This window comes from Callithrix jacchus, chromosome 11 (genome assembly GCF_049354715.1).
Source record: "Callithrix jacchus isolate 240 chromosome 11, calJac240_pri, whole genome shotgun sequence".
Lineage (NCBI taxonomy): Eukaryota > Metazoa > Chordata > Mammalia > Primates > Cebidae > Callithrix > Callithrix jacchus.
The window spans coordinates 82,286,456-82,301,824 of record NC_133512.1 but is presented as its reverse complement, the minus strand read 5'-3'; the positions used below and the strand labels follow the sequence as shown (position 1 = coordinate 82,301,824).

The following is a 15,369-nucleotide window of genomic DNA, read 5'->3' as shown; positions in this document are numbered from 1 at the left end:
TGATACCATCTTAAAAGCTATTATTATGTCTTTTGAGAAACCTATGAGATGGAGGTAAGTGAATTAATGACATAAGTATTTGTCCATTTTATTCAATTTAGTAAATGAGTTGGCTATTCTGACATTAGAGGAAAAAAATTATAGTCCTTTATCAATGACAATTAAATCTGATTCCTATTCTTGATCTATTTGGCTGTATTTACAATTCAGGAAAAGGAGAGACCTACAGAATGACAGGTATTCTGTCAAATACACTATCTGCCAACTATAGTTAAATCCGTAGGTCACCTTTCCCACTTGTGAGCATGTGGAAAATCACCCCTTGTTTCTGCAGGAAATCCAATCATGCCAAGCATATAATGATATCAGAGTCTTTACAGAAGATTTGTGGGGTCATCCTGTGCAAGGGGATCATATCACACAACCGGCAGCAGTTATTTCTCACACGCACAAACACCCCTACCCTCCCCCACAAACACCCCTACCCTCTCCTACAAACACCCCTACCCTCTCCTACAAACACCCCTACCCTCCCCCACAAACACCCCTACCCTACCCCCCACAAACACCCCTACCCCACCCCCCACAAACACCCCTACCCTCCCCCACAAACACCCCTACCCTCCCTAACACCCCTACCCTCCCCCACAAACACCCCTACCCTCCCCAACACCCCTACCCTCCCCCACAAACACCCCTACCCTACCCCCCACAAACACCCCTACCCTCCCCCACAAACACCCCTACCCTCCCCAACACCCCTACCCTCCCCCACAAACACCCCTACCCTCCCCCACAAACACCCCTACCCTCCCCCACAAACACCCCTATCCTCTCCCCCACAAACACCCCTACCCTCCCCCCCCAAACACCCCTACCCTCCCCCCCACAAACACCCCTACCCTCCCCCACAAACATGCCTACCCTCCCCAAGACCCCTACCCTCCCCCACAAACACCCCTACCCTCCCCCACAAACACCCCATCCTCATCCAGTACTTCCACCCTCTCTAATCCCTGACCCTGTTGCTAGATTTTTTTCTTTTCTTCTTTTTTTTTTTTTCCTTCACTCAGCTCCTCTCTGGCTTCTCTCCTCACTAAAAGTTTTCTCTAAAAGTTTTAATTTTTCAGCCATTTATTATCCTGAAGAATTTGCCATTTTTTGTTTCCTAAGCCTGCCCTTTGGAAAATGCTCATAGTCCCCAAGGAACTTACTAGTGAACTCTCCCAGCACATGAAGGCCTGTCTCCCCACATCTTTGAACCAGCAACAGCAAGATATCCTTGCACATTTTTATTATGCCATAGCATACAGATATTTTAGGGAAAACAACAAGCAAAAAATGAAACAGAAAATACAGGGAAACCAAAAGATGAAGTACAGATCTCTGATAAGTCCAAGTCCATCATCTGGGAAGTTCTCATTCATAACCCTGCTGCTGCATATATTCTGGGCATTTTTCTGCTATATCACGAAATTCAGAAAGTAGTATTTTTTCCCAGTTTGTCGGAAACTGGCCACATTTGAGGGAATATGGTTTGGGGTCCTGTCTCAGTCATTGCCTTCCCATGTGACTTGCAGAAGCTGCATATACCCTCCTCTTGTATGACGAGCTACTGGAATGGTCTGATCGGCCCCTCAGGGAGTTCCTGACCTACCCCATGCAAACAGAATGGCAGCGCAAAGAGCACCTGCACCTCACCATCATCCAGAACTTTGACAGAGGCAAAGTAAGTGGCCCTGCCCCACCCGGGGTCCCTCCTAGGGTGATGGTGTTGATGTCCCTTTTCCTTCATTTCTAGTTTATGAAGCCCACCTCGAGTAGGGACTCTCACCATTTTAACGTGTATTAGAAGCACCCAAAAGCTTGTTAAAATGCAGATTCCTAGGCCTCACTCCTAGTCATTCAGATTCGTGTCTTGTCTGGCACAAGGCTAGGAATCTGTGGTTTTAACAAGGACCCTAGGAGAGTTCAGTGTGTAACCATTTCATTACACTTTGATAAATACCAATTTAGAGATTCTGATCCCCAGTAACTTAGTTCACTCCTGCCTGCTTTCGCAAAATACCATAGCCTGGGTAGCATATAAACAACAGAAATGTATTTCTCAGTCTGGTGAGGGCCATCTTGCTGTGTCTTCACATGGCAACAGGGGCTAGCTAGCTCTCTGGGGCTTCTTTTGTAAGGGCACTATTACCAATCATGAGGGCTCCACCTTCATGACCTAATCACTTCCAAAGACCCCACTTCCTAATACCATCACCCTGGGGGTTAGGATTTCAACATATGAATTTGCAGGAGAACCAAACATGCAGACCATAGCACCCAGGTATTCTCTGAAAAACCATCGTCACCCTCACACTCGCCTGAAATTGGCATGCATTCTGACTTATTCTACTTTAAGATAAAATATGTGAAACTAATTTGTTTAAAGAATTTTGTGGCATCCCATCATGTATGTAAGAGATGTCTTGGGGTGTTGAAGAAACCTCACTGGCCTAATAAAGCAATTCAGTACATCACCTCCCTCCACTTCCTCCCCCTCTCCAAGGGCTTGTAGTACTCTTTTAAAAAATTAGTGAATCTGACCACCATTGTTTGTTGGATTTGAACACTTGGATGCTTTGGTGGTACGTGTCTTAGACTTAAATATATCTTCCAAATTGCAAACGTTAAACAGAAAATTAAAATACAACCAATGGCTATCATTCGTTTACAAAATATAATTGGGCACATAAAAATTTGATGCAAGGAAATTGACTCTTTAACATCTTCCTTTATTATTTAGCTATACTGACATATCATCACATGAATAACAAAAGAAATGTTTTTGTGCCCTCCTGTTGTCAAGTTTCCACCCGTGAGATAAGGTGGCACAAACTCTCTGGATTCAATTATTGGCCCATCCCCAGGAGTTTGTGCTAGATAAGGGATTGCAAACTGGTCCACAGGTCAAATGCTCACTGCCTGTTTCTATACAGCTCCAAAGCTACAAATGTCTTTTACATTTTTAAATGGTTGAAAGAAATCAAAGGAATCATAACATTTTGGTACATGTGAAAATGATATGAAATTCACATTTTAGTGGTCTTGAATTCTGTTGGAACACAGCCATGCTCATTTGTGTCTACGGCTGCTTTGGTGCTCTGATAGAATCGAGCAGTTGTGATAAAGACTATATGGTCCTCAGAGACTAAAGTGTTGACTTCCTGGCCTTTTGTAGAAAACATTTGCCGACACCTATGCTAGATCAAAGAATTTTTGCATTTCTGCTGAGAGTAACCAGCTGGGTTAGACCTCTCACAATTTGCAAGCACAACTAAGCTAAACAAAGAATCCAGGGTACCAGTCACAAATAATTGGGCCTTAGGAGTCGGTGGTAATTCTCCCCTCTGCACTGAGGGCCTGTTTAGAGCCATGTACTTGGCCATTTTGGAACTATAGTTATTTCAAGATGATGATTCTGGAATGACACCAGAAAATGTTGTTCATGTACCATATATTGATGACTGTTGTGGTAGATTATCATTTCCAGCATTCAAAGGATTTTTAATAATTTACATTTTGATTACATAGTGTTTTCAAGCTTAAAGTCTCAATGATACAATTAAAGATATGTTTTATAAAGATTAAGGAGTAAGGCTTGGTGCTCTAAAAGCACTCATGTTCCGACTTTTGGGTAGAAGTAAGTGAATGTTGTCGGATGGTTCCACTTATATCATTCATTTGTCCACAGTGCTGGGAGAATGGCATTATCTTGTGCCGAAAGATTGCAGAGCAGTATGAGAGTTACTATGACTACCGAAACCTGAGCAAGATGCGGGTAAGGTGCCTAGATGAATCCTGATCAGGCCATAGCCTCTCTTTGTGATTAGCTTTCCAGTGTGGTTCTATGAAATTAACTTTATGGTCTTGTAGAAACCTTTTTTAAGATAAGTGTTTCCTCTGAAGCATACTCAGCTATTTATACAGAGATATAGCAAACTGATTTGTGTAATACTTTTATTTAATATACAAAAAGCAAGCACTTGACCTGTTTTAAACACCACGTATGAAATATACAATCTAATCCAGGATTAGTACTTTGTTTATTGTGGAAAATCTCTACCCTTGTAGTTTCTACTTATACGTAAGTTTCTGTAGTAGTAGACCATTCTTAGTCCCATAATCTGCAAATCTGTAGGAGTGGCTGACCTATTTCTAAGTAATTTAGGGCCAAATTCTGTAGGTGTCACCTCTCTTTAGCTTCAGCAATGTATTTTTATTTACTAGACTTAGATTGACATTTCAGTACCTAAGAGCTTAAGGAGTTGAGCGCTCTTTTTCTCTAAACCAAATGTCTTATAACTGCTTTGCTCTTAGGTTCAGACAAGTCCTCCCTGCCCTCCAAGTCCTTACTCTTTTAGTGACATGAACATTTGTGTTGTCTTGTAATACACAAGATCCTGCTGACTGCTTAAGTTCTTAGGGGTTTCTAAAATAGGATCATCAGTTTTTATACATTAAAAAAAAAAGATTACAATATTGCCTTTTGAGGTAGCCATTTAAGAGAGAATACCGTCAATCTGTAACCGCTCATAAAATTCCTTATATACCAACAAGGAATTTATTCAACTGGCAGGAACTGACTCCGTCCTTTTGGCACAGTATTTCATGTCAGCAGTTCATCGATACTTCTCCTGAAATGAAAAAGAAAGAGAAAAAACTTGTTTTAACTTCAGTCCATCATGTTGACTCTGGCAGGCACTGCAGTTTTATATAAAAACATTGTCGTTCACATCTTGGCATCCTGTCCCTGTAACAGAAGCGAGGTGATGATGTTTACTCGTGAGAGCCCTTGGGTGCCATAGTCACTAAGATTTTTATAAACCCAAAGCATTATACTTCATGCCAACTGCTCTTTGGGGTGCTGTTACTAGATGGAGGATAGAGGTGGGAGTCTTCAAATGTAATATTAGTCTTTCTCTGGAAACCCTGGGGATGATAATATCATGAATGGGAAACCATAAGGTTTATATGCTTCATAGTTTCAACATTGTCAGGCGCACTTAAGAGCTTTCAGCCCAGGCAGCACTTTGCACTATGAGTCTCCTTTGGTTTGTTTTATCCTTGCCCAACCTGTGCAAGATTGCACCTTCCAAATGTCCTGAGTTACCATGTGCCAGGTGGAAGCAAACTCACAGGTAAGTACATCTGGCACGAGAATTCTCTAGAAAGGTTTTGCCTCTAATAGTTCATGTTAATTTCTACTTAATTGTGAAGGAAATATTTTTCTTGATAGACTACATGCATAGAAATAATTTTTCCCTGGTGATAGCATATGATAATACACTTGAGCCTTTAAAGCAGGGGTCAGCAAACTGCAGCCTGTGGGCCTAGCAGAATTAAGTAGTTGTGCTGAGACGATATGGCCTGTAAAATATAAAACAGTCTCTGGAGATTCACAGAGGAAATTTGCCAATCCCCGACTTAAAGCATCAAAAGAAAGTCAAACTTTCTTTTCAGCAAACTCACTTAAAATAAAGTTCTCCTTTATATAAAAAAGAAATCTTGTGCTATGAACTTGATGGAACTGAAAGATGAGATAAAATGCTTAGACCTTTTCCTGTGCTTTCTAGATGATGGAAGCCTCTTTGTATGACAAAATTATGGACCAGCAACGTCTTGAACCAGAGTTCTTCAGAGTTGGATTTTATGGAAAAAAATTTCCATTTTTCTTAAGAGTAAGTAATATACTATTTAATTTGCTTCCATAGTTCTCATATAGATACCCCAATCAAGAAAACTAAAATGTTAATGACATTTTCTATGACAGGTAATAATATTCATGAGACTTTTTTTAAACTTTTACTTTGCAGACACTGTATTAATCTAGAATGCCTTGTTTTAAGTAATTTCCGAGAGGGCAATCAACCCCTTCCTAAATTTAGTATATTTTGTGAGCAGTCTTTGATAATTATAGTTTCCCTCATATAATATCCACTATTTTAATTCAGTCTGCAATTTCCATCGAGTTAGTATCAGAGAAAAAACGGTCAAGCACTTCAGGAGTCTTGGAGTTGCAGAGTATAGAAAACCATGCAGTTTCACATCATGAAAACCCTTCCTCCTCCACCATGTAAGGAGTATTGTTGGACTATTTTGATGAATTTGTAAAAAGATAAATGTCACCCAGCAAAAAGACCCGATTTATTGCTAGTATAAACTCCATTTCTACGAAGGGAAAATTTTCAGACATTCTGAGATACTTCCAAGGTAATAAAATATTCACCGCCATTCTTTTCATTTTTCACATTCTGCCAAGTAGTGTCTTCTGTGTTTGAATGTTTATTGAACACTTCCTTGTAAAAAAAAATTTTTTTGCTTAAAAGAGCAAATGTAATTCCCCAAGCAACTAAGGAAAGGTATCTGGGATAATTTATAAAATTGAATCAATTTGTTACAACTTTAGTTCTCAATATACAAATATTTTGATGTTTGTGTTTACCTAAGTCTTATGTAACTATCAGCACATATGACAGGACAATAGGATGGGTATATTGGCAGAAGAGAAAAGGGAAAGATTTCACTTTATTGTTTGTTTACTAATCATCATTAACTTACCTGCCTTTCAGAATGAAATAGATAGGTAGATCCAAAAATATCCAATACAGGTTTGTTTTAGTATCACATGGAACAAATGTTTTCTTTAGTGGATTGAAATGGCCATGTATTCAGGTGCTACACAGACAGTGAGAAATCTCCTTGTTGCATTGAGAGACTCCACACGATGTTGTGTGTAGTCACAAAGCTGACTCTACAGGTGGGCCTGCCTAAAAACAGAGTAAATCTTGAGTCCTGATCAAAAACAGCAGCAAATAGGCACAGTGGCACACTGTAATCCCAGTAATTTGGGAGGCTGAGATAGGAGTATCACTTGAGCCCAGTTCCAGACCAGTCTGGACAACAAGGCAAGACCCCCCAAAAAATAAAAATAAGGCCGGGTGCAGTGGCTCAAGCCTGTAATCCCAGCACTTTGGGAGGCTGAGGCGGGTGGATCACGAGGTCAAGAGATCGAGACCATCCTAGTCAACATGGTGAAACCCCGTCTCTACTAAAAATACAAAAAATTAGCTGGGCATGATGGTGCATGCCTGTAATCCCAGCTACTCAGGAGGCTGAGGTGGGAGAATTGCTTGAACCCAGGAGGCGGAGGTTGCGGTGAGCCGAGATAGCACCATTGCACTCCAGCCTGGGTAACAAGAGCGAAACTCCATCTCAAATAAATAAATAAATAAATAAAAGTCAAAAAATCGCGAAGTCAGAATAGATGTTGAATTTAAAAGGCTAAGTTTTGGAGGTGTAGCTGGTCCCAAGCTGTTCTGAGCATCTCCTCTAAGCACTGCAGATGGCCTGGATCCAGGTTCTGAGTGGAGCAGCAGACAGACTAGAGCTGTAGCCACACACAGGGCTGGGGATTGCATGGCGGGGTCTAGACGAGACTCTGCCGCCATAGGTCACCTCCCTCCATTAGCACAGACAGACATGACTCTGTTGACAGAGTTACGTCTGAAAGATTTTAACTAAGAGTATAAATTTTAAAAAATTTGGAAGTTTAAGAGTAATAATTTTAAATACAGTTTAGCAAATTGGAAATCTGCATTAGCTAATAGAATACGTTTTTTTTTAAAAAGTCAATTAAATCAATCTTCTATATCAGCCTTCTTTTATAAATAGCTTCCCTGGGTATAAATGGCATTTTCTTCTAAATGAAAGAGAAGGGTCCCCCTCTGTTGGTTTCTAAAGGGCACTACACTCTTCAGAATCCCTGAGCCAGACATGTTTTTTAAGGAATCACATTCTAGTCTGTCCTTGGATTTAAAAACAAACAAATATCAATATTAATATAGGTGACTCACACCTATAATCCCAGCACTTTGGGAGGCGAAGGCAAGAGAATTGCTTGAGGCCAGAAGTCTTATGTCATTTGATCAATTTCCAAGATAATTTTTAAGAGTCAAATAAATACATTTATACAATTTTATGATCTAAGTAGGGTTTTTTCTCCTCATGGAAAATGGGTTATTTGGCTGGGCATGGTAGCTCATGTCTGTAATCGCAGCACTTTGGGAGGCCAAGGCCAGAGGATCACTTGAGCCCAGGAGTTCAAGACCAGCCTGGACAACATAGTGAGACCCTGTCTGTACTAAAAATTAGCCAGGTTTGGTGGCACGTGCCTGTGGTTCCAGCTTCTTGGGAGGCTGAGACAGGAGGATTGCTTGAGCTCAGGAGTCAAAGCTTCAGTAAGCTGTGACTGAGTCATTGCACTCCAGCCTGGGTGACAGTTGAGACTGTCTGTCTCAGAAAAAACAAAGAAAAGAAAATGGGTTATTTTTTAAATGTTGATAAATATGAACCAGGAGTTCTACTTTTATATACATACTAAAGAAAGTTGACAATATATATTCACACAGATACCTGTACCTGAATCTTCATAGCAGCATTATTCATAATAGCCAAAATGTAGAAACTCCCCAAATGTCTATTAACTGATGAATGTCTATTAACTGATTAAACAAAATGCAGCATGTCTATGCAAAGATACTCAGCAATAAAAAGGAAATACCTATATGTACCCCAGAGTGGATGAACTTTAAAAATATTATGCTAAGTAGAAGAAGCTAGTCACAAAAGGCCAGCCACATTGTATAACTCCGTAATCGGCAAATCCATGCAAACAGAAAGCAGTTTTGTGCTTGCCAGGAGCCGAGGGAAGGGTAAGTAGGAAGTGACTGCTAGCAGGTAGAGGGTTTCTTTTTGATATGATGACAAGATTCTGAAATCAAATTTTGCTAATCATTGCACAAAACTATAAATATACTGAAAACCACTGAGTTGCACATTTTTAAAAGGTAGATTTTGTTATATATGAATTATATCTCAATAAAGCTATGATTTTTTTCAGGAAAAAAAGAGTACTGATAAGGAAGATGCTTTATTTCTTGGAAACCCAAATGTCAGACCCAAAACTTTATTTTAAAATGGCTTCTTAATACCATTGAATGCCTGTATTTTTAGAGTAACTGCCCCAATTTTTACAAACTGCTGTTATATATAAGCATTGTTTTAAAATATATTTCATTTACTAGGATATTTAAATATTTACTTGGGGGCTCCTGTAATAGGCAGAGAGGGATGTATTGTCTTTTATTTTACCAAGCAAATTAATTATCTTTTGAGCAGAATTTTTAAAATACAGCATCGGAAATTGTGACATTTATCTAGCAAGTTTTATATAGAATTGTATGGGATTCTCAATTCTAGGTAGTGTCTGCCTTAACCTTGTGTTTTCCGAAAGATCACGTTTATTTAGGGGTTTGTGGGGAATCGAGGTGAGAGTTATCAGCCCAGTTCCTGCTGCATTTCCTCTCCCTGCCTGCAGCAGAACTGAGCCTCTGCCATGACTTGTTTCTCACTCCCTCACTGTGGCCTGGAGTTCCTCTTTACGGCATTTTACATGAGAACCTCATAGAGCTGAAAACTTTGGGCCTCGGCTCCTTTAGGCCCCAAACTGCTCTCCCCTTAACTTGAAGATCTTTAGGGCCTGAGATACCACAAGCTTTCTTGGTCTTGGTAGCTCCTAGGAGTTTTTCCTGCATACACTAAACCATGTTCAGAGTAGACAGAGTCCAAGGTTTGGACTCAGACCAGAATTTCAATCTAGTACACGTGGACAAAGTACTTCAAGACATTAGGCCATGGCCCGGGGTGGTGGCTTACACATGTAATCCCAGCACATCGGGAGGCCAATGCAGGTAGATCACCTGAGGCCAGGAGTTCAAGACCAGCATGGCCAACATGGTGAAACATCATCTCTACTAAAAATACAAAAGTTATCCAGGCATGGTGGTGCATGCTTGTCATTCCAATTACTCAGGAGGCTGAGGCAGAAGAATTGCTTGAACTCGGGAGGTGGAGGTTGCAGTGACCCGAAATCATACCACTGCACTCCAGCTGGGACAACAGAGTGAGATTCCATCTCCAAAAAAAAAGACTTTAAGCCTTGGTTCCCCAATTATAAAATGGGGTGGGGTGGGGAGCGGGACTATTTCTCAAGCTTGTATGAGTTAAATAAGATGTGCAGTGTGCTTCATCAATAACTCTGCTCAATTACAATTTCATTATCATTAAAATGTTAGAGATCCATCATATCTAATCAGACCGTTCAGGTACTTTTTGGAAACCTGCCCATCCTTCCAGCTGTCTTAACCTACCTCAAAAATAACCTTCATCATTCTTCCTGAAGGAGAGCATCATGAATGGCAGAATACTCATCCGTGCATACATACATACACACAGACATATGTACACACACCACACACACACATATAAACAATACAAAAAGCAGACCAAAAATTTACTTTCTTTTCTTCCAAATTGTGAAATTACCCACATGAATTTGATATGTACTTTATAAAAATAATCTTTACCCATGTGCTTATTACCATTTGGAGGGAATACAGTTGCTTCATTTTCATACTTTGGTGCTCTGAGAACCCATCCCTTTGCTCCTTGTGCAATTGAACTGGGAAGAGTGAGGTATTCTATTGGGTTTTATTAAATGCAGGCAAGAGTGAACTTATGATCTGTATCTGCATTTTTAATCATTGGGCAAAGTTTTCCGATTGTTCCGGCGTATTGTTACAGTGTATTGGTATGGGTATGTGCTCAGTTATTGCCAGTCATGTTTTTTGGATCTGTTGTAATTAATGCATTCAGTTATATAGCTCTAATTTCTTTTTTACTTTCATCTCCAGAATAAGGAGTTTGTGTGTCGAGGGCATGACTATGAGAGGCTGGAAGCCTTCCAACAGAGAATGCTAAACGAGTTCCCCCACGCCATCGCCATGCAGCATGCCAACCAGCCCGATGAGACCATCTTCCAGGCAGAAGCTCAGTGTATCCACACCTACAAGGGCTGGACTCAGTGAGATTGCATTGGCTCTCAGCTGCAGAGCATTTGCATGCAAAGTTGTTCAGCCACCAGTCCCTTTTCAATAGCCACATCCTTATTGCTCCCTCTTTCCCATCATCTTAATTTTAGCGTAACTCTTTCTGAATGGAACTTAATTGTTCTATTATCATGATGTCAGTTGAAAGAAATCTCTTAAAAGATTTTTTCTCTTTTGATAAACCTCTTATATAGCTCAGCCCTGCTTTTAACGCTCTTTTTTAGAGATTTCTTTTAGAATAATTTTCATTTGACATATCATGTGGAAACTGCTTCCGTTCAAGAAGATTATAGTATTATGTTTACTGGCACATATGATTTGTCCCTTTCCCTGCCCTGATATTTTTATTCTAGGATAAGGAAAGGAAGAGAAAGAGGTACTCCAGTATCTTTTGGGGGCTCTTAGCTGTGACATCCTGAACAGCCCTTAATAATTGCTGTATAATTCATACTCTCATTGTCTAAACACAGGCAACTGAGCTGAAATTACATAGGTGTTAGAGACTAAGGCAGTTCACCCCAGCGCTCTTTTTTGACCCCCTCTGCCTTTTCCTGAAACTGATGATCTTAAAAAAACACCTAAAACTTCCACTGACAATTATGAATGCCATTTCAAAGCAGAATCCAAAATGCAAGACATGCAAGAAAGTACACAGGAAAAATATTTTGCTCTTTTTTTAAATGAGGAGGTAAATATAGAAGTTAATATGATACCCCTTTAGTGTAATTTTTTAAAAATATAAACTATAACTAAACACCCTGCATATCAACACAAGATTTGGGAGAGCAGTTATCACAGATATGGGAAGGCTAGGGACACAGAAAATCACACAGGTATATGTAAGTCATTGTCAGTGTTTGGGTTTTTGTCTCTGGTCGTGGTTGCATAGGTATTTACATGTTATTATAAGCAAATAATAAATTAAATGGGTCATGCACAGACTGAAAGATGTCTCATGAACAAGAATTAGGATCATGCTAATTCTTAGTACCTAAAGCCCAAATGATTTTGATCTTCCCCACATAAAAAAAAAAAAAAAAAAAATCAGTGATATCCAAATCCACAGGTCTTGGAAATTTCGAGCTGGTACTTCACCTACCTAGAACTAGTTCAAGATCCATAGTTTGAGACGGGATTTGCCAGAACTGAGTTCTTGGCATCTTCTTGGTAATTTTTTAAATGACTTCAACTGAAATGGAAAGATTGTTACCCATCTTCTTCTCTCTGCCGTAGCTCAGCCTGAGCCAGACTTCCTTGGAGTTTGCCAAGTCAGGTTCTCTCCTTGACTCTTGAATCCTAGATTTGCAGATATATGCGGTGACTCCCATTCCGGAGAGCCAGGAGGTCCTGCAGAGAGAGGGTGTTCCGGACAACATCAAAAGTTTCTATAAAGTGAATCACATCTGGAAATTCCGCTATGACAGACCTTTTCACAAAGGCACAAAAGATAAAGAGAATGAATTCAAGGTACCATGCCACTCTTATAACATGCCAACTCCTCAGATAGACTGCGAACCTCTTGGGGCGTGACCCTTGGTAAATATTTACCCAGACTAGTGTCAAGTAACAGAAGGGACTATATGAATCATTAAGTCTACTGGTTCTGCAACTCCACTGTGTATCAGTGACATGGAGTGCTCCCTAACCAGGCAGATTTCTGGTGCCCAGCTCAGGAATTCTGACTCAGTAGGTCTGGGAGGAGGTCCTAAAATAAAATTCTAATGCTGGTGGTTCTCAGAGCAGTATTTGAGAACTTATGGTTGAAGTCAGTCATTCATTATGTCCAACTAGTTGTGGGAACCTTAAGATGTTTATTTTCGCATAAAGTTCAACGAATAAAGAATACTTAATGAACAGAGAAAAAGAGTTCCTGAAGAGAGAACAGTTGGGTAGACTGCTGGTACAGTGGGTAAGTTATGTGCCATATTTTGCTGCTTGTTCTTGTTAGAACAGTGTGTAATTCAGACTTCTCAGGACTCTGGGTAAAGGCAAATCTTGGGTTCTTTGTGTGTGTTGAGTTCTCTGTTCTCAGTAGTTGCAAAACGCCATCCTACTTCAGTACCCTCTCAGCCAGAAAGGGACAAGGTTTCTCATAGCCCCACTGCAGAAAAGGGGCAAGACTGTTCAGCAGATAAAATAGAGGCTGCTCCTTTCTTTGCAAACAATGACATACTGAGACCCTCCAGTTAGTATTTCACACCAGAACAAAGAAGGCAACATTAGCTTATTTTTGTGAGTGAATTAATTGGCTTAGCATTTTTCATCACAGATGTTCTCCACTTAAGCTAGGAAATGTGCTCCTAACACAATTGTCTCATATTTGCTCACTTGGTCGGCTTTGCCTGTGTCAGTTTCCAGTACTCCCAGAAGTATTTCCAGGAATTATTATTCACCACCAAGAGGAGATCAGAAGGGGAAGCTTTTCAGAGTTAAGACGGGATTGAATGTAGAGCAGTCCCTTGTGCGCGGAGATTGGATGGCTAAACGTCAAGGCAAGGGGGCCACTGGAAGACAGCAATGGCATAGCATTAAAAAGATGCGTGATCATTTTCTTGTTTTTTTTCTGGAAACTTACATTTTTCTTTTTGCCTTGCAAAATCAGTTAAGGATATAGCTAGTTTATGACTCAGTTCTCCTTGCAGTTGCTTTTAGTGAAAACATAGTCAAAAATCCACTGAAATCAGGCAACTGATTTGTCGAAAGTTACCTTCTAATTACCAGTAGCTTCAATCCTAAAACACATTTTCCAACTCCTTTTTTTTTTTTCACCACACCACATTTCCCTGTGGCTGTCACTTTAAATGGGTATCCGTGGTGCAGCAATCCCCCTAAAAATACAATAATAATAAACCTGACCCCAGATTTATAGCCCTCAGAATCTGGCTCCAAAGTGCCCCTCCAGAAGCCTCGTCTCCGCCACAACCCACTCACCCCTCCTCCCTCTCAGCCTCCTCTCTTCCTCTCCTGCCACGCCCTTTTGCAAGCCGCTTCTCCTGCCAGGGCTGCCACCCCCTCTCTCCTCCTGGCAAACTCCTACTCACTCCTCAGAATGCAGCTCACGTGTCGCCCCCTCTGAGAACTGCTGTCCTCCTCCCCCAGGCTGGCGTGTGTGCCTGCATCCTCCTCTGTTGGCCCCCAGAGCTTTGAACATCCCTTTCTCTTCACTCTGAGCTCTTATTCATCTGCTTACCTCCCTGTCACCACCAGAACACTGCGAGCTCTTGTCACAGGATCCCTACCCTATTCATCTCAGCACAGCTTGGCTGGCCCAGAGAAACTCTTCCTTTTTTGTTGCGGTTTGAGTAACTGGCACTATTTCAGAAATTTTGTAAATTGTATTATCCTCTTGGGAATATGCTTGGTTTAAATAAGAATGATGAGGCGTAGATACTAAAACCTGGTTGACAAAAAAGAAGCCTGTCATCAACAGCAGCTTGTACCAAAGGCGGCGTGGTTTCACATGTCCTGGGGTTGCTCACCCTGGCTTTAGTACAGATTTGCCTCTATTAACAGCAGTCCAAAGAATCCCAAGAAAATGTGGCACAGTAGATTTAGCAAGAGTGGAAGAGTCAGAGATCCTAGTGGCTGGGTTCTAGTGGTGGCTCTATTGGTAGTTAGAATGTAGCTTTTGAGCAAGTCACATTGCTGCCTTGGGACCTGGTGTCTTCATGTTTAAGACAGATCCTGCCATCTGGTTCCTAAAGTCTTTTCTTCCCTTAGGACGCTGTTCTTCTCATCTTACATTAACTGGCTTATACACTGTCTGACTGGCCCTTCTAGATATAAATGGCTAGATGTTAAGGAGTGAAGAGAGTTTACATTCGAATTTTGGAGAAATAGTGAAGAAAATAACATAATAGCGTATTCTTGTATTTTTAAGCTTGCTGTTTGAAGTAGGAGCCCATTTAGTTCACTTGGAAATAAAGTTTGATGATATACAGTGGAATTATTAAAATAAGCTTCAGCAATATCTCACTGTGTAGTTTCGTGAGTGCTTGAATGAAGACTAAAAGGCTGACAGGAATAAGCAGGACCTAATTTGTTTTGTGTTTTGTAGAGTCTCTGGGTGGAGAGAACGTCATTATACTTGGTGCAGAGTTTACCTGGCATTTCTCGCTGGTTTGAAGTGGAAAAGCGTGAAGTGGTAAGGATCAGAGCTTATGCTCAAGTACTTTCTCATCACAGTTGTTCACGTAGAGTTGTGCTATATGTTCATTACTTCTCCTTTGACCCAGATTCCCTGGCAGCACTCATAGTAAAATAGTGCGTGTTGATGGTATTGACCACTATTGCCAAGGCTGAGAAGGTAAACATTAATATTGTCCTAATGCAACCAGATGGAGGGATTCCTTGAAACTACTCGATTTGCTACATGTTA

General features: G+C 40.6%; 1 protein-coding gene across 7 annotated transcripts in view; it reads left to right on the top strand.

The window, feature by feature from the left end:
- DOCK4 (dedicator of cytokinesis 4) overlaps positions 1 to 15,369 on the top strand; it is a 487,797-nt gene that overhangs the window by 443,045 nt on the left and 29,383 nt on the right. For all 7 annotated transcript variants that reach the window (XM_078343204.1, XM_078343205.1, XM_002751762.7 and 4 more), the window contains 6 exons: positions 1,581 to 1,729; positions 3,737 to 3,823; positions 5,619 to 5,723; positions 10,797 to 10,938; positions 12,292 to 12,458; positions 15,049 to 15,135. In XM_078343204.1, the coding sequence (XP_078199330.1) occupies positions 1,581 to 1,729; positions 3,737 to 3,823; positions 5,619 to 5,723; positions 10,797 to 10,938; positions 12,292 to 12,458; positions 15,049 to 15,135 (737 nt within the window). The remainder of the gene's footprint in view (positions 1 to 1,580; positions 1,730 to 3,736; positions 3,824 to 5,618; positions 5,724 to 10,796; positions 10,939 to 12,291; positions 12,459 to 15,048; positions 15,136 to 15,369) is intronic.